The following is a 22,897-nucleotide window of genomic DNA, read 5'->3' on the forward strand; positions in this document are numbered from 1 at the left end:
TTAGTTAGGCATCATGCTGTGCCGCATCATGTTGTGTTGTATTACCTTTGCATTGCAGTATGCTACCTTTGTATTTGTTTTATATATATTACACACAAGTGTGGATATTCCCTTTTTATTATTACCAATTCTTTTTTTTTAATTTGATAAGTATCAAAGATATAAGAAAAAAAAAAAAAAAACATCACATATAATATACTAATACTACATGTAATTCATGTTTATTTATTCTACGGAAAATATAAATTATATATCGGATAAAAATGTATGTAAAATAAAGGATGTAAATATTAAAAATGGGTATTTTTTTTTTTTTTTTTTTTTTTTGAATGTAAATCGAGATAATCTATATTTTATATAAGACGAAAACAATTATATAAGATAAATTATTATAAAGATAAAAAATATAAAATAAAATCAAGTACCACTTAATAAACTTCTAATTATATTGTCCTTTGCTGAATATATTGCTTGATTTAAAGATGTCAAATCTTGTATATCATCTTCATTCATATATAATCGATTTACTATAACATTTGGGTTAGTTTCCATAACAATTCCATTATCAATAATTTCATCTAAAAGTAGATAAACTGAATCTAATTTATCTATTAATTGTTTTTTTCCAATATTATTATTTGTTATACTATTTAAAGAATCTTGAATAGATTTCATAATTTCATATAAAATAAGTTCATTATTATTTTCATCTCCAACAATAAATATATATATATCATTTATTAATAAAGATAATATAATATATTGATTTGATGATAAAATTTCTATTTCGTTTAATAAGGAAGATGTTTTTTTAATTTTATTAATTATGTTATATTCAAATTGTTTTTGATTATCTACTGTTTTTAAATTATTATATGGTTCATCATAGATGTTATCCATATGTTCTTTATTATTTATATAATTATTTTCACAACTATTTCTATTTTTATCGTCTCCTTTATTTTCTAATATATTTGTATAATATTTTACTGCAATTCTGTTTCCATCTTCATCCAATATTATTATCCCATCAAGTTGTTTTATTGATACCCCTTTCATTTTTCCAAAAATTTAAATGCTTCTCAATTTTGTTCAATTTTGTTCCAATTTTGTTCCAATTTTGTTCGAAATTTTTAATAACTCTTCCCTTTTTGGCTAAAAATCAAGTATACATGTAGTATTTATTTATTTATGTATTTATTTATGTATTATGTATGTATTATGTATGTATTATGTATGTATCATGTATGTATCATGTATGTATTATGCATGTATTATGCATGTGTATGTGTTAATTTTTGGAGCTTAATAAATCTTTTGTATCCCCATTTATTATTTTTATATTTTAATGAGATTCCAATTTTCAAAAAAATAAATAAAATATTTTTTCAAACTATTGTAGTGTCACAATATAAAATAGATAAATATATATTTTTTTTTTTTTTTTTTTTTTTTTTTTTTTAAATAATTTTACTTCGGTATTGCATACTTTAAAATAGCACTTATATATTGACAAGAGAAAGATATATATAATAAAATAATGCATATATATATTATATAATATATTTTTTTTTTGTTTTTTTTATTAATTGTTTGATATTTCGTGATATATATAAAACAATTTTTTTATATTAATTTATAAAAATTGATACTTTTGCTATAGATCATAACCCTCTACTTGAATTGCTTAAATTTTATATTGCAGTGAATGCTATATTACAATTTTAGCCAAGATATATCAAGTTAGCCAAGATATATGAAGCTAGCCAAGATATATCAAGTTAGTCAAGATATATTTAAGCAAATTGTCATATTTATATGTGCATCCTTTCAATTCGTTGTTCATATAATTGGACCATTTTTAAACACTCTATCTATAGCTAGTTATTCTCTCCAAATATGTTTTTTTTATTTTTAAATATAAACAAAAAATAAGTGGAAAGCATAGACAAACTTTTTCCCGTATCTTTCAACTCAAACAATATCAATTTGAATGGGCATATTACACTTATATATTTATCCGAATTAATTTTTTTTTTTTTTTTTTTTTTTTAAAATGTCACACTTATATGAAGAGGTATATAAAAAAAGAAAATATTATGATAGGGCATTATGTAATGATTATGAAGATTGGCTAAATAAAATACAATATTCTAAAACTGTTTACATTGGCAATTTATCCATTTATACAACAGAGCAGCAAATATACGAGGTGCGAAAATGTCATATGCCAAAATAGGCACACTATTTTGTGCTTTTTCATTCATTCATTCATTCATTCATTTTTTTGGGTTTTTTTTTTATTTATTCATTTTTTTGGGTTTTTTTTTATTTTTTTTGGTTTTTTTCTTATTCTCTTTTTATAGCATATGAATAAAGCCGGGGAAGTCGAAAACATAATAATGGGATTGCACAGAACTGAAAAGTCGCCATGTGGTTTTTGTTTTGTAGTATATAAAAAAAAAGAAGGTGCAACACAATCTGTTAATTTTCTTAATAATTCAATATTAGATGGTAGAATAATAAGAGTAGATGAAGATTTGGGAATAATAGGGAAACGAAAATATGGAAGAGGTAAAACGGGAGTTCAAAAAAGAGATGAAAGAAATAAGCATTTTGATGAAGATAGACCAATAGTACTTGATAACTTAGCACAACAACATTTAATTACAAAAAAAAGAAAAATAAATAATAATCATCATTATCCAAATATGTACAATATATATCATCCATATGAAAGAAATGTTAAGCCAAGAATTTTAACAAATAATAATTTTCATCCAAATAATTATCAAAATTCAAAATCTGTAAATTCAAAATCTGTAAATTTAAAACCTGTTGTAACATTATACCCAAATGTACAACACTTAATGGCATATAATAGAAACAAAAATACCAAGCCATATAATTATAATTATAAAAAAGATAGAAATTCAAACATGTGAATTTATTTTGTTTAAAAATGTACATGCTTATATATGCATGTCCTATAGTTAGATCAAATATGTTTGTGTATTTTTTTTTATAACATTTTAATTATTTTTTGTTTTCCATAAACTGTTTGACTCTCCCTTCATTTTACAAATATACTCTTAAAAAGAGAAAGCCAAAAAGTTTAAAAAAAAAAAAAAAAAAAAAAAAAAAAAAAATAGCAAGCAAAATGGCTAGTAAATAAAATGCACACACATATTCTCATGACATATGTAGCCATAAATTGCTTAAATTGCTTAAAATGTTTAAAATTGTTTAAAATGCTTAAAATTGTTTAAAATGCTTAAAATTGCTTAAAATTGCTTAAAATGCTTAAAATGTTTAAAATTTCTTAAAATTGCTTAAAATTGTTTTGTGAAATTCATCAAAATCTTTTATTCCCTTTTTTATTTCAAAATCTATAAAATTATATTTTAAATTTTTAAAAAAATCAATAATTTGTGCATTACTCGATTCATAAGAATTTAATCTATGTAAAATAGTTTCTTCATTATCATCACCTCTTTTAACTAAATTAGCATTTCCTTTACAAATATGGCAATTTTTGGACGGTAAAAGTGGAGGCATATCAAAATCTTTATCTTTGATATTAACAATATTGAAACAGTTATTGCAAATAGTACAAATTCTTCTTCCTAATAACTTTTTAATTAATATATATTTTGGGGAAAATATATTAACAAATAAATCAATATTTGTTATTTTTATTAATTCTTTACTTTGGTTTATATTTCTAGGAAATCCGTCTAATATAAACCCTTTAAAATTATTGTTTGTATTATTAATAGAGCATTTTTTTATTTCCTCATTAATAATATGTGTTATTATATTGTCTGGAACTAAATTTCCACTATTAACTATTTTATTTATTTCTTTCCCTATTGATGTTTTTTTTTTTATTTCATTCCTTAAAATATTACCTATATTTATATGTTTTAGTTTTTCTTTTTCTGCTAATATTTCAGCAAATGTGCCTTTACCCACCCCAGGTGCCCCAAACAATACAATTCGCATTCTCGAACTTTTAATGTATTTTTAATTTAATTTGAAACTTTATAATTTCGTTCCACTTTATCCTATCTATAATCTTTTTCGACATGTTTCTTTCTTTATTTTTTACACATTTAAAAGCAAGCAAATGGTTTATACATTCATATACATATTTTGAGTAATATATGGTATTTCTTATACTTTTAGTTTTTTCCCAATTTGTGAAAAAAAAAAAAAAAAAACATATATTGTATATTTGCAATTTCATAAATACTATTTCACATTTTCACTTTTTTTAAAAAATAATATGTATTTTATAAAACAAAGGAAAAAAAAAAAAATATAGTAAAGCAACACCGTTAGGTGTATGTGAAAATATAGAGCTTTAATTGATTATCCATTTATTTTATTATTATTTTTTGATTAATTATTGCTAATATAATATGCTTCAAAATAGTTATTAAAAAAATGAGGATTAAAAGTTTATGTTTTAATTTGCTTTTTTCATATAACAAATGCACAAAATGTTAATACATCATGCTTACAAAGTGAAATTAAAAAATACTATAAAAAACAAGTAAAAAAAAATACAAATAACTAGCTATAATAAATAACTAAAATAATATATAACAATAAAAAAATATGAACAATTCATAATTTTTCCACGCTATTTATTGCACACAAAATTATTTCTCTTTCTTTAGCTTTTTGCATTTAATATACATACGTTTCCTTATAGAACGACTTTTTATAACCATATTAGCATAGTAATAAACAACCGTTCTGGCTATCAATGAGTTGGCTGGTCATTGTTCATATATGCATATGCAAACATGTATAAATAAGTAAACATATATAAATAAGTATATATATATATGTGGCGAATTTATTTGGATCGGTTCAATGTGTGCAATTTCGTTCGCATTCCAGTTTACAATTTTGTTCGTATTCCAGTTTACAATTTTTTTTTTCGCAATTCCAGTTTACAATTTTTTTTTCGCAATTCCGTAACTTTCAAAACTACCCATACAAATAGTCCGATATTAGGTAGTTTAAGTTTTTCCTGAACGACCTGAACAAGTCATATTTTATTTTTTGGAAAATTTTGTTGAAATAAAACGTGAAAACGTTGGTTTGTGTGGAATAAAGTTTTTCATCATACATGTGGCTAGTGGGGACAAAAAACAGGTTATGAAATTCTTTTAGTTTATTATTATTTGCCATATCTAATAGCATTAATAAACTTTCAAACGTGTTTAAAATTATTTGTGGTTTTGGAAGTATATATTCAGTAAAATGATCTTTAAAGTTAGCTATAAAAAGCTTATAAAAATAATAAGCATGTTCATAGGAAAAGAAAATAGGTATATATTTTTTTTTATCAATCGTTTCAAGTTGTATATATAAAGACAATTTTTTTTCATCTTTATTAGTGTGGTCTTCTTTTTCATATTCTTCCTTAATTGTGTATGTTATAAAAATATTTGGATATAATTCAAGTTTGACTTTTTTTAAATTTTTTCGAAAAAATAAATCATAAAAAGTTTTCTTAATAGTTGATTTTCGCAAAGTTATTTTATTTATATAATATATTGGTGTGCCATAAAATATTTTTTTATTTTTTAGAACATTTTGTAATTCGTTATAATTGGGTACTAAAACAAAATCAATTTTCGAACTTAATGATTTTTTTAATTTTAGAAAATAATCAAGATTAGTAAATTTTACTTTTGATCCAAAAAAAAGTTTATTATTATTTTTATCTTTTAAATTTTTATTATATAAATGAGCAATATCGTCTTTGTATGCTTCCGCTGTTTTTAGATCAAAAAAAAATATTCCTATACAATCATTATTGTGTATTTTATTAAGGTCTATTTCTTTTCTGACTTGTTCATTTTTTTTTATTACAGGAAACAGCAAGCTATTATTGTAATTTTCTAAAATTATATCATCGTATAAATTTTGATTAACTTCGGTATTACTATATTTGATGGATTGAGTGGTTGCATTTTTTTCAGCGTGATTATTTATTTCATAATCTGGATCAAAGGACAAAATAATTTCATCAAATTTGTTTGTAACTACAAATAATGGAACATTTTCTAAATTTTTTATTTCATATTCATTTTTTTTTTTGTAAAAAATAAAATTAATTTTATTTAGTACATTGTTTTTTTTCCAATTAAGTGGTATTTCTTTTTTAATAGGGTTTAATATATGTGCATTTTTTTTTAATGTTATAATTTTTTTATTCCAAACAAAGAACAAATTTAATACAGCCCACAAAAAACAACTAGTTAAAAAAAGGAAACGCATTTTACAAAAAAAGTTATCCTTTTCCAAGCTCTGCACACTTCCTTCTTTTAGTTATAACCAGTTGGCTAGTCAAATAAAAAAACAACTAAACATGTTTGCTTAGTAATTTTTTTCATTTCATTATTGATATATTTAAAATTTATATTCTAAATTAAAAAATTATCTTAAAACAATATAAAATATAAAGTACAAAATTTAAAAGATATATCACAATTGTTAAGGCGCGAACATGTTCCCATTTCAGCTATTTATATCTTCACTTCTGCTAGCATACATGCTCGCTCGCTCATGTATTTATCGCTCATTTATTTGTTTGTCATTTATTTGTTTGTCATTTATTTGTTTGTCATTTATTTATTTGCTTGTTTGCTTATCGTTCATACAAGGCATATCCCCATAAAAATTTTAAATAATTCAAAAAAAAAAATTGCAAGTACATGTATTTCTTATTATATCCAATTTGGGGGAAGTAGCTATATTATTTTTTTTAATAATTAAATTTATTCAATATATTATATATATGTGTGTAAGGGTAATTAAAATAGCAAGTGAAAAACGTTTATGTTTTATTATTTTGTAGCCACACTACATGGATAAAAAATAAATGAAAAACATGTGTAGTAAATTTTAGCAACTCAAAAAAAATATCATAAATACTTTAGGAATAAATTAGTTAGTTTTTTTTTATCTATTAACAGGATGATTATATAATTAAAAAATATTTCATATTTAAAACAATCACTCATCATATAGTATTATATTTCCATACCTTATTTTTATTTATTTAAAAAAATTATTTTTTAACTTTTTTTTTCTTTGTGACATACAACTTACAAACTTATTCATTTTCCTTACGAGCCACAACATTGTTGTAAAGGTTTTTTTTTTTTTTTTTTTTTTTTTTTTTTTTGCAAAGAATTATATATACCAATATATTTTCTATACATATTTTATGTATGAATATTGGTATAATTGTATTAAAAAAATATATTTTTCTTCTTAATAAGTAGTAAAAGTTTCTTTTTTTTTTTTTTTAAGGCAAAAGTAAAATAAACGAAAATAACGCACATGCAAAATATATATACATATCCATATACATATATATTTGTATATGTAATTTGGAAAATGCATGTATATTGTTCATATTTTTGTGATACAAAAGATATATGTATACATGCACACATATATACAGTAGTTTTCATCAAAAAGTTTCGTTTAAAAATTAATTAAAAAATTATTATTTTATTTTATTATTATTATTTTATTTTATTTTTTTATTTTTTTTGAATTTCTCTCGATATTTTTATACAGCATTTTCTATGTTTATCTACGTTTCTTTAATTTAATTAATTGTCTTCTCTTCCAATTAGCTCTTATAGATGGTCTGCTCTTAGCAGATAAATGACCCTTAACGCGTAAGCCTCTATATTTCTTTCCTGCCGATGTCAAACCTCTCAATTCTCTATGTTTATGTACTGAATCACATATCCAATTTATGCTAGGATTATTTCTTACTGCATTATGCATTGGGTCTACTAATATAACTTCATAATATTTATATACTGCATCTTGACCTACCCAATAACTATTTAAAACTCTTAAATTTCCACATATGCTTTTACCAACTTTTCCTTCAGCAACGCTTTTTAAATTTCTTGCTGATTTTTGTTTGTGAACACCTTGATGTTTTGGTTTTCCATGAACAACACCTTTTCTTACTCTCTTTTTTCTATCACCTCTTCTAACTCTTACTCTATATATTACAAACCCTTGAAGAGCTTTATATCCTAATCGTTTTGCTTTATCTGGTCTACTAGGCTTGGATACTCTATGCACAACTGGTAATTGCCTGTGAATAAATATGTAAATATGTAAGTATATAATAAAAGTTTTATAAGCTGGAAGTTGAGAGTCAACTATATTCCGTATCATTATCATTATTATTGTCATTATTTTCATTATTTTTTGTGTATAAATAGCAAACAGTGAGGCGAGTATGCCCTGGCCATAAGTTCAGGGCTTGGGCCTCGAATCGATGAGTACATAAAAGTTACAAAGCATTGTATATACATACATGCATACATATATATATATACTTATATATATATTTTTTTTTATATTTTTTTTTTTTGATGAATTTACCTATATTCCCAAGTTCTGACACGTAGCAAAAAATGCATAGCATCTGATTGTTTTTTTTTCCATATTTCTTGAATATACTTGTATGCTCCCATTTTTTTTTTTTTTTTTATTAGTTTAAATGTTCATGTAAATAATGTTTATATCTTTTTTATATACCATACATAAATCTTTAATTTGGTATAATTCTTTATTTTTCTAATTTGTAATATTTATTATTATTTTATTTATTTTTATTTTTATTTTTATAAATATTAATTTTCTTTTATTTTACTATTATTGCAATTTTTTATGCTATTAAAAAAAAGGTGGGAAAATATTATAGATATGCATATTTTTTATTATTATATAATATATATGCATTTATTTATCATATTTAAGAACATTTACCGAAATCCATAAAAATAATAAATATACCAACCCCATATATAAAATATTTAATATATTTAACTAGTGGGGTATGTATTATTATATATACATATGCAATATTTTCTTTGAATTTTTTTTTTTTTTATATTTTCTATAACGAGGGTGCTTGGAATAAAATAGTATTGCCCTGCTATATGAATTATATATGTATATTATTTATTTTGTTCATAAAAAATATCCCCCATTTTACTTTTTGCATTATAAATATGTATATATATATGTATATATATTATACCTTATTGTTGTACTTTATTTTTTATATGCACAGGAGTTTAGCTTGGTTTGGTTTGGCTTGGTTTGCCGATTCTCTAAATTATTCTTTACTATTTATTTATGTACGTACAAAATAATGTATATAAAAAAAAACATTTTTATATATGTACAAACAAACGAGCCATCTCATGAACATTTTTTTTATATATAAAAATATTATATACTTATTAACATTAGTAAAATTATTAATGCATATATGATTATGGAAAAATTGTCATTATTATAAATAAACTCGATTAAGAAGATATTATCTTATTTATAATATAATATGGAAATATTTGTATACTCTTATTATTTGCGGCTTGGGTTTGGCTTTATTTTTTCCATTCCCCCCCCTCATATATTTTCTCTAATTTTTTTATAGCCCCCAATCTCACTAATGATTATATATACTGGTGTACCATATAATATATATATATATATATATATATATTTTTTTTTTTTTATTAATATTTTTTATTTGTTTCCCCTTTTTAATAATTTACGATTAAAATTGTATATTTAAAAAATATCACATTTAATGGAATATATATATATTTATATTTTTATATTTTTTTATTTTTCGATATTTTTTATTTTTCGATATTTTTTATTTTTATATTTTTATATTAGTCAATTTTGAGGGGTTCCAACCGAATTTGTCCCTTTTTTTTTTTTTTTATAATAACATTAATTAAAATAGTGTTGTAAAAAAAACAAGAGGAGGGGGAATACAAAAATAATAACTAATAACGTTGTTTATTATTTTTTCCTAAAATTGCAAGAACAAAATTAAATGTTCTTAATTAGAATATAATACCAATTTTACGCAACCTCGCATGTATAAAATACATATATGTGAATATCTATCAATTTTAATAAGCATATTTTGGTAAAATTATAGTTTTACAATTTTGCAATTACATATCATGTAATTAAATTGGGAAAGGTTAAAATGTAGGGAACAAAAAAAGACAAACTGTTTTAAATATGTAAACAAATGAATTAATATAATTGTAGATATATGAATTTATAACACTGGCTTGGTAAAATAACACCAGCAAGTGCGAAAGCACATATTTACGCGCATATCTATTTTAAAAACAACAAAAAAGAAAGGAAAAAGAAAGGAAAAAAAAAGGAAAAAAAAAGGAAAAAAAAAGGAAAAAAAAAGGAAAAAAAAAAAGGAAAAAAATATTTCGTTCTTTATTTTGTTTACTTTTTCTTTATTTTGTTTTAATATGTCATCATATTATCCTCTGTATTATTAAGTCAAACTTTTCATTTTTTATCAATCGGTATAAACATAATGTGCAAATATACTGCATACACATGTATATATTGTAAATACTTATCAACATTGTGAATTTATATTTTCCTTTTTTCGATTTGCTTAAGCAATGGATAAATAAAAAATAGCGGCACATAGTGGCAACATAGCGGTAAAATAGCGGTAAAATAGCGAAAAATAGCGAAAAATAGCGAAAAATAGCGAAAAATAGCGAAAAAATAGCGAAAAAATAGCGAAAAAAATTAGAAATATGACAAATTCAGAAAAAAATATAAAAAATATAAAAAAGTTATTACAATGACAGGTAAAAAAGCAGCCAATCCTAAGCATATATTTTTAAAGTAAAAAAAAAATATGTACATATAATATATATATAAATACAATAAAGCCATACGGAATTGTATGTGTGTAGATAGCAGTATAAGCTATCAAAATGTTTATGAAAATTAATTTGTTTAACATGTAAGTGTAAATTATAGTTTGTTTATAGACTAGGGACTACCAGTTACGTACATGTGTGTGCTTATAAAGTATCGTTAAAAAGTGAAATAAATAATAAAGTAATGTAAAATGATAATAATAACGAAAACGTCAAAAATAAGCATAAGCACACATATGTATTTACTCATAAAATATAATTTTTTTGTAAACATACGTGCATATATATAGTAATATATATATATATGTAATCATGTTAACATACAATGTTCTAAAAATACGGGGTTTCACTTATCATATTTTTCCCATTTTTTATAATCGAATAAATAAATACAAAAAAAGAAAAACGTTAAAAAAGCATCAAATATTTGAAAACTTGAAAAATTTTAAAATGAAAAAAAAAAAAAATAAATATATATATACATAGCTATATATACACTCATAAGTAATATAAAATGTAGAGTAGTATTAATAATATTTTCAAAGACATGCAAAATTAATGTTAATAAAAATGTGTGCATATATATTTTATTTTTCAAAAGTACGAAAAAAAAAGGAAATATGTAAATAACCATAAAAATAAACTTATAAATTAATTTATATACTTAACACTTACCATATAACTATAAATATATGAACAATTAAGGTAACTACAATATACTATACATTTAATGTGTGCAAACATATTTAATCCACTTATTATATATCAACAATTAATTGGGTGATATGTAAATTAACTAACAATAATAATACTCTTCATTAAAATTGTACATAAAACATAATAATAGGCATTTTATTTATATTTAAGATTAACATATATTTTATGTTTGTACACACATTTATACAAATTGTTATATATGTAAATAAATACACACATAAAATATGTTTAAACTATATGCATTAAACTATATGTACTAAACTATATTGTTTCCAATATTATATATTTAAAATTTTTATTAATTATTTTTATTCTATAAACACTTTTATTTTCTGATTATTCAATGTCCCTCCATCATATCGGCCTATGAAAAAAAAAAAAAAAAAAAAAAAAAAATATAAATTATTATTACCAAAAAAAAATATAGAGAAATCCCCTATTTCCACAATTACAAAACTTATATTTATTGAAAGTGGAAAAATAAATTTAGTTGTTTAAATTTGATACTTGCTGCCAATGCTGCGATTTCGATATTTGGGAATGTCACGTAGGCACACCCTGAATGTTCTCCCTAAAAATGGTCATAAGTAAATGTGCGAATAACATGTAAAATGTAATAAAGTATAATAAAATGTAATAAAATAAATAAGAGTATACAACATGTACAGGCAAGAAAAATACCTTGCTGGTCATCATAATTCCTGCTCCTAAAACATTTCCCATACATTTAAATGTTTCCATGATATCTCTTGATGTTAAATTTTTTGGTATCTATATGAAAATAAAATATGAATAAAGTATATGAATAAATTTATGTTCCATATATGGACATAATATGATACTCTTTGGGTTAAATCAAAAAATATAAACAAATAAATTATGTATTTAATTTTTTTGAAAAAAAAATAGTGTGTATTTACATTTGTAATAATTATATTATGTGGTTTTGGATCATAAGGGGCATTGTCCATTCTAATTGGCTTATCCTTATAGTTCATTTTCTCGGGGTTATAATCATCTAAATAAATATGAACACATATAAAATATGTATATGTATCATCATAATGGTAAGGTAATATTTTGAGGAAATAATGGATGAAATAATAGATGAAATAATGGATTAAATATTTTACGTGGTGAAAATTTCGGATTTCCTTGATAGGGATTGTTTGGAATAGGAGGCGGTGCGGCGCCATTCCAGGCATTTACGACTGAACAGTGGGCGGAAAAGGGGAAAGCATAAAAATGGTATAGAAAAGGGAAAGAAGTGGCATAAAAAATGGCATAGATAATGGTATAGAAAAGGCAAAGAAGTGGCATAGGAAAGGCATAAAAAATGACATAGATAATGGCATAGATAATGGCATAGATAATGGCATAGATAATGGCATAGATAATGGCATAGGAAAGGCAGCCAAATTAAAGAAGGAAAGAGAGGAGGGAGGGATGAGGGTTAAAATTACCTGGTTGGTAATATTTAGGAGTATTATTATGATCAATATTATTTTGATAGTTTGGGTAATATATTTTATCTTCTATATAATCTGTTGGACGTAAATTATTTGGTGAATAGTAGTTAGGGTTTGGTGGAATTGAGATATTTGAATATGGTTGTTTTGGGCTTGATGGGAATGAAAGCATATTATTATTATTGTGTTGTATATCAATATATGGATAATCTTTATTTTGAGTTATCGAATTATTAGATATAAGAGTATGCTTTCTATCAACATGTATATTCATTGGTGTATTTGTTTGTTGAGCAGATGATGAAATTAATGTTGGAGATGTCATAACATATGATTCTGATTCAGGTATATTATTTATTTTATAATTTTTTTTAAAATTATTATTATAATTATGATTTGTTTGTAAATTTACTTTTATATTTGTGTTAGTACATGGTGGAGAATTTATGTTAGAGACAGGATGGTTATAAATGTTTGAAGGATATGGAGGAGTCGGACCAGGAATGGAAGGAATGCTTAAACTTTTATTATACATATGTGGTTCATTTATTCTATAATGTGGATTATTATTATTATTATTATTATTATTATTACTATTAGCTGGATAAGTAGTTATTGAGATTATATCATTATTAATATCAGAATTGTTTGTTTTTTTTTTTAATTTCCAATTTTGTTGTTTTTCTTTTGGAATAAATGGAGGTGGTGGTGGTGGGGGAGGATGTGTAGGTGGAGGCGGGCAAGCTAATAGTCCATTTGTTTTTTTTTTTGTTTTATTTTGAATAACTTTTTTATTATTTTTTTGGCTAGTTTTTGAAGATATGGATGATTTTTTCTTTGGTTTCTTTAATGAAATTTTCTTTTTATTTTTTTTTTCATCCTCATTTTTTTCACTTGGTTCATTTGGTTCATTTTTTTCATTTTGCTCACTCGGCTCATTTTTATCATCAGTTTTGTCTTCGATATTAGAAAAATCGCTATCAGTCATTTCAGACAAATCTTTGGGGGTTTCCATTTTGCTACTCATTGTGTATGTATGTGTTTTTTTTTTTTTTTTTTTTTTTTTTTTACTTAACAAAAATGTAAAATAAAAATTTAAAGTATTGTATAAAAGTTATAATTAGAAAGCACCAAATATAATCAATACTTAAACGCATATATGCACATACATATAAAGTACGTACTTATGCTTGTATATTTATAAAAAAAAAAAAAAAAAAAATTAAGAATATGGAATAACTTGAATATATAATATATACTTATACAACAAAAAAACTTAAATGATATTATATGTAAATAAGTGGGAAAATAAAAAAAAAAAAAAAAGGAGGAAAATTCTCTCCTTTATGTTCATAGGGAATTAGTAAACATTATTTTATGGATTATAAATATTATAAATATGTATAATATGTAGTATTATATATATATATATATGTATGTATGTAAATAGTAAACATGTAGTATTATATGTATGTAAACATGTAGTATTATATGCAATATTATATAGTAAAATGTAAATATAATATAAAACAATGGACATTATATTTATTTAAAGAAAAAATTAACATATATTTTTTGCAACATAATAAAATTTGAATATACTATGTATTTTTTGCGTACACAAATGAATATATTATAAGTGCTATTGTATAGGTAGCAATTTGCCCATATATTTTTATAGAAAAAAAAATGAGATTATTAAAAAAAATAATTTAAAATATTTAAGAGTGTATAATTAAATAGTGTTAAAATAATTTAAAATGTACAAATACATATGGAAAAATATTAAAAAAAAAAATTATTTTAGTTTAAAATTTATAAGTAGCGAAAATTAAGTACCAAAATAATAGCGAACAAAAAATATCGAAATATTTTTTTAATATAAATATTTATGATTTCCAAAATTGGTGAGGATATATAAATAGAAAAAAAAAAGGAAAAAAAAAAAGAAAAAAAAAAGAAAAAAAAAAGAAAAAAAAAAGAAAAGAAAAAGAAAAGATAAGAAAAGAAAGGAATGCTTTTAAAGGAAATTATAATAAGGCAGGATTTATATTTCTGTTATTTGGTGAAATGGCTTCAAAAAAATATACTATTTATTTATTTCTCCGTATTTATTATGTGTATACAATTATATATGCACATGTATATGCTACCACAATATATTTGTACTTAATTTGATAAGATTATTATTTATTTATTTTTTTTAAGTTAGATTATTATAAGATAATGATAATAGGGATAGTATTATAATATTTTATTTTGGTATATATCATATTATTTATATTTTATAATATTTTTACAATATTCTCTAAAAAATTTCCATGCCTCATACATTCTATCACATTTCACACACAGTAATAGAAATGGCTTCCTTTTTGTTAATTATTAGTTATATTTGCTTTTTTTTATTTCATTAAGTTCTATTTCCCTTATAGTTTCACTTTGGGCTAACAACAATTTAGTATTTAAAAGCTCGTTTTCTAACTCCGATATTTTATTTTGATATTTATTATTGTTTTCACTTTGTCCATCAAACTCGGTTTGTCCATCAAACCCGCTTTGCCCATTTTTATCTTCATTTTTTTTTTTTCCATTTTTTTTTTGTCCATTTTCATTTTCTGAACTGTCAGCTTGTTTTTTGATTTTAGCTTGACTCTCCTCATTTTCTTTTATACAGTTCATTTTTAATTCTTCTATATATTGTCGAATATAAGACATGTCATTAATTAATTTGCTAAGTGATAATGTAGAAATGTTGTTCTCGTCATTTTGGTTTTCTTTTGTAATATATTCCGTTTTTGTATAGCCACCAGCTAGCTGTAGATTATTTACCCTTATTTTATTAACAACACCCTCTTTGCTTATTTCGCAATTTGGGTTATTTAAAATATTTCTTATATTTTCAAGAGCTACACTTAATTCATTTTTCATAAACTTCTTTAAACAGTTTACATAAATATTATATATTTCAGATGAATAAATATTTTCTTCATCATTAATTTTAATAGTTCTATAATAAAATAATTCTTTTTGAAAATTCATATTTTTGCTGACATGGTCATGTAAATTTATTTCCTTTGAGTTTTGGCTAAAATATTCATCCCATTTGTTTATAATGTTAGTGGAATTTATTTGTTTTTCTAAACAATTATCATTTTTATTTATCTGAAAACAAGTATAAATAATATTCATTAAATCTTTTAACTCATTCAATATAATCTTTAAATAATCACAATGTTCTTTAAAAGCATATACATGTGCGTTCATATTTTTTAACAAATCGTTTTCCGAAAAAATTGCATCATTTTTTTCCACAAAATTTGCATCATTTTTTTCCACAAAATTTACTTCATTTTTTTCCACAAAATTTACTTCATTTTTTTCCGAAAAAATTGCACCATTTTGATCATTGTAGCTTATTTTGGGCATAAATTCGGAGAGTTCCTTTTCATTTAATTTGTCTTTTTCGATATTTATATCCAAACAAGTTTTATCCGATTGTGCATCGTTATTATTCTCATCTTTTGATTGTGTGTTACTATTTATTTCTTCAAAATAGTAGTTCATATTTTTAATAAATTCCGAATTATTTATTGCCTTGTTCATATTTTCAATGATTACTTGTGGTTCTAAATCATAATCTGATTTATTCTTTTTTTGAATTATTTTTGATTCTTGAAATATATGTTTACTGTTGTTTTTTATACATTTTGGAACTTCCTCATCTTCAAAACGTTGATTTACATAATGTGTAGATTCTTTTTTTATATCTTTTATATTTTTGACATTTTTTATATCTTTTTCTTCTAAATTTTCCGATTCATATTCCTTATAATATGCTACTTTTGAACGAGAATTTTTTTTAAGTTTATTTAATGAAGTAGATATTGAACACTTTAAATTTTTTATGTCTTTATCTTCTTCACAAATTAATGGATACATTTTACAATTGTTTATTATTTTTTTTTTTTCATTCTTATTACAAAATTCATCTATATTATTGTTTTGACAATTCATGTCGATTTTATTTTTCCAACCCAATTCATTACTATTTATATTTTGTTTCCATTTAGGAACGATATAAGAATTTCCCTCAAAATGATCTCCTTTTTCATCTTGCATATTTTATTTAATTGTACTAATATATTTGATCAAAATATTATTTTCGAATTTTTATATAATTCAAACATTACATATATGTTTTTATAAACCATTTTATTTTTTTAATTAAAAAAATAACACACTTTTTTACAAGGAAATATATTTTCTTACATTTTAATTTTTATTATTTTTTTTAAATACATTATGGAAACAATACTAATACTTTTTGTTTATTTTTGCTAATTAAATATGGTGGTAATTTCTTTATTTTTCTATGCATATACTTATTTTACTATAATATATATCATTGAATGTAATATAAAAAAATCAACAACTTTAAATGATTGAAAATGGGATATAACAATTTGTTTCTTTTTGTCTACACACATATATTCATTATTTTTTTTCAATTTTTTATTTGTATCGATAATGGTAGTATTTTAAAATAATTTTTTTTTTTTTTTTTTTATCATGTACATATATTTTTTAATTTTTTAATTTTTTAATTTATTTTTTATTCATAGACAAAAGTTATTATCATATAAATTAGTCAAATAGTAATAATATACAACCAATAACATTATAGTAAAGAGTCTATAATTGGCGTTGCGAATACATCGAAAATTATGTAGGATGTGTATGCGAAATGTGTTAAATATTCTTAAAAAAAAAAAATAGCCAAATACACTGTTACATTTTTCGAATAATTCTGAACTGTTCATAAATAAAACCTATGCATTTTTTTTGGTCATAAAAATAAGTATTCATTATATATATATAAATTCGCAAAAAAGGATGGTTTATTTTCATTTTTACTTAGATAAAAATAAATTAAGTATCACAACATTCGAAATTGTAAAAATTACAAAGATGATCAATTTTTTTTCGAGAATTTATTTCATCAAGTTGACAAGGAAATAATCTCAAATATGTTAATAACAAAAAAAGGAAAAAAATGTGTGTATGTGTATATATAGCCAATTTAATAATAAATAAAAAATGGTAGCTATAATTCCTTAAAACGAAATATAAATGTATATGTTTCTTATAGTATTGCGATTGTAGTTATCATAACGTTTTTATCATCTTCTAAAATTAAAAACTTGATATTTTTCTTGAATGTATTCATTTCGTAAGGAGTGTGATTATTATATAAAGAGTAGAACTAGAACATGATGGATAATTCTTATTTTCCATTCTGGTTTCGATTTGGTAATTAGAAATAATAAAATAACGAAATGAATAAAAATAACGAAATGAATAAAAGTGTACATGGTATTGATATGATGACAACATTAACAGTGGTAGTGAAGAGATGTAAAAATAAATAATTAAATAAATAAATATAATTTTTAAAATTAAAAGACATGTATATTAAACAAAATAATATAAATAAATAATAATAGTGTAGAAAAAAATATTTAGAGTCTTTAATGGGGCAAGAAACTTTTGGAAATATAACAAAAGTTAACTAAATGCATAACCAATAGATTTATCGTTGTATCTATCTATATTCATATTATATATATACATATGTTGTAGTTGCACCGAAATAGTAGAATAATATGTATAGGTATACATATATAAATTTTTCTATATATTTCTTAAAAAAAAAATTTATTCTTTTTTCCCTGAACAAGTCATAATAAAAATCGCATTCGTGTGATATTTTAATGCATATAAAATAATTTTTTTATCTTAAAGATATAAAATATTTTTGGAGTATCTTTTTTAATACTTTAAAATTTTATTTATTTTTTTAAAACGAACGAAAATGATAAGCAAAAGAGAGTGTTTATTAGTGTAGGATAACTATAAATATGTAAATATTTTATCCATTCAGAAAAATATATCTTTATATATATTATAAACCCGATGTTAATGTCAATGCCGAAATAATTGAAAAAAAAAATAAAAAATATATATATATATATTGAAAAAATGAGGAAAGTTTCAAAGGATTGTACATGAGAATTTTTAAGCTATGCAGAAAAGATATATATACTTAAAGGGGTAATATGTATCTCCATCGCACAGCAATATTCTATATCATAATATGTTTATTTAATTATGGCGTTTTCAATAATTTACAATTCACTATTATAATTAACGGCAAGAAGGTTGTAAGGACAAAATCAAATATATATAATGAAAGAACAAAAAACATAAATAAGGATAGACATATGAAGAAAGAAAAAAATAAATGGTTACCATTTTTTGTATTCAACAAAGCTCGATATATTAATGATAGGGTTATAAAAAAAAAAAAATTTCATGCACACAGTGCACCAAATGAAAATAATAATTATAAAGAATCAAATAATTCTCATATATACCAAATAAGAAAAGAAATATTATCATCCCCTGGAAATATAAAAAGTATTATTGAAAAACATGTTATTAACAAGGTTTTGCATGGAAATATAAATAAATACAATAGCTTTTCATATATATGTAACATTGATGAAATATATGAACAAGTCACCAAATTATATGAAATTTATGAACAATGTAATAAATTGTCCTTAAAATTACCAAAATTATTTGGTCTTCCTATTGTTTTAAAAGACAATATAATAACAAAAGGTATCCCAACAACAGCAGGAAGTAAAATATTATCAAATTATAAAAGTTCTTATGATAGTACAGTTGTAAAAAAATTAAAAAAACATGGGGCAATTATTATTGGGAAAACGCGTTTAGATGAATTTGCAATGGGATCATGCACAGGTAATGTAAAAAATCCATTTAATGAAAAATATTTATCATGTGGTGGGTCATCTGGTGGTTCAGCTAGCTGTGTTGGATCAAAAATTCTGAACTGTTCAGTAAATACAGATACAGGAGGATCAATCCGAACACCCGCTGCATTGTGTGGATGTATAGGATTAAAACCTACTTATGGAAGAATAAGTAGATATGGTATTATACCATATAATGAAGAAACTGATGTAGTAGGTTTAATAGTTAATAATGTTTACGATTGTAGTATATTATTAGATTGTTTATCTGGATATGATAAAAATGATTTAAAAAGTGTGCACACAAAAAAAAAAAAATATTATTTTTTATTAAAAAAATATGAACAGTCAGAAATATTTAAAAGTGAAAAGCCATTAAAAAATATGAAATTTGGATATTTAAGTAAAGATCTATTAAAGAGATATTTTGTTGATGATGTTGTATGTGATCATTATGATATGGTAATGAAAAATATTAAAGACATGGGGGGGATATTAATAAATACAAATATATACAAATTAGTTGAATATTGTTATATATATTATATGTATTCTATGATAGTAGCAAATAGTAATATAGCAAGAATGAATGGAATTAATTATAATATTCCTAATATAAATAATGAAAATAATTTCATTACAAAATTACGATCAAATTTAATAGATGAAAATGTTTTAGCACGAATAATTGGAGGTTCAATTATATCTTCATATTTCGAAAAAAATAACAAAAAACGAGATTTCCGTCGTGTTTTTTTAATAATAAAAAATAAATTGATTTCACGTTTAAATAAACTTTTTAAACATGTTAATTTTATTTTATTACCATCATTACCTAGATCGAATAATATAAAGGGAGATTGTAACATGGATATTTCTTTATCATGTGAAAAATATTTAAAAAATAAAATAAATTTGGAAAAAAAATGTCTTGATAATATGAACAGCGATAATAATGATAATAAAAATAAACATAATTTATGTATAGAAAATGACAATATAAGTAATAAATATATGTACAATACATATATGAGAGAAATATTTTTGGTTATATCTTCTATTACAGGATTTCCAAGCATCGTTATTCCAACAGGGGAATTTACTAAAAATTTTAATGAGCCTCAATCTTTTCAGTTATTAAATTCGAAATTGAATGAACATGATTTATTAAAAGTTGCCTTAGCATACAAGGATAAGATGTGTGTTAATAAAAAATTGCTTCACAATTTGGAAAATAGGGCTAGTTAAATAAGTTTAAAAAAACAAAAAAAAATTAGTGAAGTTGCGATTGCACATTTGTTGCGTTTTTTCTGATGAAAAACTAGCTAAAAATGGAATAAACAACTAGCTAAAAATGGAATAAAAAACTAGCTAAAATGGAATAAAAAACTAGCTAAAATGGAATAAAAAACTAGCTAAAAATGGAATAAAAAACTAGCTAAAAATGGAATAAAAAACGGATAAATATGAACAAATCAAAAAGAAGAAAGACATAATTGCATATAACTATTATCATTGCTATTGGCTACTAATAATAGTAATGTTGAAACAAATGAACAGAAGCCACTCAAGATAATACTAAAAAAAATAATTATTCCCTGGTTTAAAACATACAAAAATAATAAAATGGCAAACTACAAAGGCTTATTTATGCATTATTGTTTAGTATTTTTTTTTTTTAGTATATGCTTAGATTAACATTAGCTATATTTTTTCCCGATTTTTTTTGGAGACATATAAATATATATATGCATATATATGAATGTCCTATTACTAAAATAATTCATCTTCTTTTAAGATGAGAAAATTGTTTGTATTAATTAACTGTGTATTTAAATTATTTTCATCTTCAGAGGCATTACATTTTTCTGTTTTTTCATTTTGAAAGCTTTGGTCTCCTTTTCCTTTCCCTTCTTTTGTATGTACAGAATCTGTTATACTATCTTTGTCACTTTCTGTGTGCTTGATTTTATCAGTAGAAGATTCTTTATTATTATCGTTTGGGGTTGTTAATGGATTTGTATTTTCTAGTTTATTTATTTTTTTTTGATTTCTTAATTCTTTAATTTTTTGTTTTTTAATCAATCTTTTATTTCCTTTTTTTAGACGTTTTTTCTCCATATATTCAATTTTTTCATTTCTTTTTTGCTGAAATATTTGGTTTTCAGTATATTCTTTCCATTTCTTTTCTATCAATTCCAATCTTTCATTTTCTTGGTTTCTCTGCTTTCTATAAAGATCAAAGTAGTCACTTCCCGCCCCAGCACTGCTACCCCATACATTAGGAACTTTTTCTATTTGGACTTTTTTTTTTTCATCTTTATTAATTTCGTCAATTTTGTTCACGGGTATTTTTATTACCCTCCCATCTGACAACATAATCTCATCATCCAATGTTTTTAAATCCATTTTTGCTTTTAACGTTTTTTTTGCTATTAACGTTTTTTTTTATTTTAACCCTTTTTTTTTTTTTTTGATTTCAACCCTTTTTTTCCGTTTTTTTACAAAAGGAACAGTTTGGGGAATGGCGACGTTTTATGACATATCGTTTAGTCGTGATCCGAGCTGGAGTAGCAAACTAATAAATTATTTTTTTAATAAATTATGGATATATATTATTTATCAATTGTTTTGCATAAATTTTATTACATTTTTAAAATTTGTATACATCCTATTTATTTTATTTTTCGCAATAGAATGAAATTAAAAAAAATTCAATTCAGCGACGAAAAAAATTTCCTATCATATGCCCATTCGAAAAACTGCATCTCGCCCATTCGAAAAACTACATCTCGCCCATTTTTTTGCGAGGGAAAATATTGACGCTTAGTAAAAACTAAAACAATTTTTATTTTTAAAAGGGTTACATGGCTAGTCTTACATAAAAAAATTATAAAATAAAAGAAAATAAAAAGAAAACAGGCAAATAAACAAACTGAGTGAGAAAAAAACATTTAAAAAGTGAAGTCACAAAAGGACAGGAGATTAGCCAAATGAATTGAATTATATGACATAAAAAATTGACATAACAATAAAGCCATTTTGATGGTTAAAAAATAAGAGAAAAATTTTAATACAG

At 22.6% G+C, this 22,897-nt stretch overlaps 9 protein-coding genes across 9 annotated transcripts; 2 read left to right on the forward strand and 7 right to left on the reverse strand.

Annotated features, from left to right (window-relative positions):
• Positions 1-417: 417 nt before the first annotated feature.
• Positions 418-1,059, reverse strand: PY17X_0717600 (coatomer subunit zeta, putative; the record flags this gene model as incomplete). Its single annotated transcript, XM_719182.1, has 1 exon — positions 418-1,059. One exon carries the CDS (start codon positions 1,057-1,059, stop codon positions 418-420), a length of 642 nt encoding a protein of 213 aa, XP_724275.1.
• Positions 1,060-2,056: 997 nt separating this feature from the next.
• Positions 2,057-2,945, forward strand: PY17X_0717700 (nuclear cap-binding protein subunit 2, putative; the record flags this gene model as incomplete). The annotated part of the gene is made up of 2 exons (XM_022955565.1): positions 2,057-2,212; positions 2,367-2,945. 2 exons carry the CDS (start codon positions 2,057-2,059, stop codon positions 2,943-2,945), a joined length of 735 nt encoding a protein of 244 aa, XP_022811828.1.
• A 367-nt stretch (positions 2,946-3,312) lies between these two features.
• Positions 3,313-4,005, reverse strand: PY17X_0717800 (GTP:AMP phosphotransferase, putative; the record flags this gene model as incomplete). Its single annotated transcript, XM_725649.1, has 1 exon — positions 3,313-4,005. The coding sequence occupies one exon, from the start codon at positions 4,003-4,005 to the stop codon at positions 3,313-3,315; it is 693 nt and encodes a 230-aa protein (XP_730742.1).
• A 996-nt stretch (positions 4,006-5,001) lies between these two features.
• On the reverse strand, positions 5,002-6,300 carry PY17X_0717900 (conserved Plasmodium protein, unknown function; the record flags this gene model as incomplete). The annotated part of the gene is made up of 1 exon (XM_022955566.1): positions 5,002-6,300. The coding sequence occupies one exon, from the start codon at positions 6,298-6,300 to the stop codon at positions 5,002-5,004; it is 1,299 nt and encodes a 432-aa protein (XP_022811829.1).
• Positions 6,301-7,623: 1,323 nt separating this feature from the next.
• PY17X_0718000 (60S ribosomal protein L15, putative) lies at positions 7,624-8,534 on the reverse strand (the record flags this gene model as incomplete). The annotated part of the gene is made up of 2 exons (XM_022955567.1): positions 7,624-8,149; positions 8,443-8,534. 2 exons carry the CDS (start codon positions 8,532-8,534, stop codon positions 7,624-7,626), a joined length of 618 nt encoding a protein of 205 aa, XP_022811830.1.
• A 3,281-nt stretch (positions 8,535-11,815) lies between these two features.
• PY17X_0718100 (RNA-binding protein, putative) lies at positions 11,816-14,003 on the reverse strand (the record flags this gene model as incomplete). The annotated part of the gene is made up of 6 exons (XM_022955568.1): positions 11,816-11,871; positions 12,015-12,078; positions 12,189-12,278; positions 12,428-12,525; positions 12,641-12,718; positions 12,971-14,003. 6 exons carry the CDS (start codon positions 14,001-14,003, stop codon positions 11,816-11,818), a joined length of 1,419 nt encoding a protein of 472 aa, XP_022811831.1.
• A 1,358-nt stretch (positions 14,004-15,361) lies between these two features.
• On the reverse strand, positions 15,362-17,098 carry PY17X_0718200 (conserved Plasmodium protein, unknown function; the record flags this gene model as incomplete). The annotated part of the gene is made up of 1 exon (XM_725711.2): positions 15,362-17,098. The coding sequence occupies one exon, from the start codon at positions 17,096-17,098 to the stop codon at positions 15,362-15,364; it is 1,737 nt and encodes a 578-aa protein (XP_730804.2).
• A 1,997-nt stretch (positions 17,099-19,095) lies between these two features.
• Positions 19,096-21,066, forward strand: PY17X_0718300 (glutamyl-tRNA(Gln) amidotransferase subunit A, putative; the record flags this gene model as incomplete). Its single annotated transcript, XM_725710.2, has 1 exon — positions 19,096-21,066. One exon carries the CDS (start codon positions 19,096-19,098, stop codon positions 21,064-21,066), a length of 1,971 nt encoding a protein of 656 aa, XP_730803.2.
• Positions 21,067-21,591: 525 nt separating this feature from the next.
• Positions 21,592-22,227, reverse strand: PY17X_0718400 (conserved protein, unknown function; the record flags this gene model as incomplete). Its single annotated transcript, XM_022955569.1, has 1 exon — positions 21,592-22,227. One exon carries the CDS (start codon positions 22,225-22,227, stop codon positions 21,592-21,594), a length of 636 nt encoding a protein of 211 aa, XP_022811832.1.
• Between the last annotated feature and the right edge of the window lie 670 nt (positions 22,228-22,897).

This window comes from Plasmodium yoelii (assembly GCF_900002385.2).
Source record: "Plasmodium yoelii strain 17X genome assembly, chromosome: 7".
Classification (NCBI taxonomy): domain Eukaryota; phylum Apicomplexa; class Aconoidasida; order Haemosporida; family Plasmodiidae; genus Plasmodium; species Plasmodium yoelii.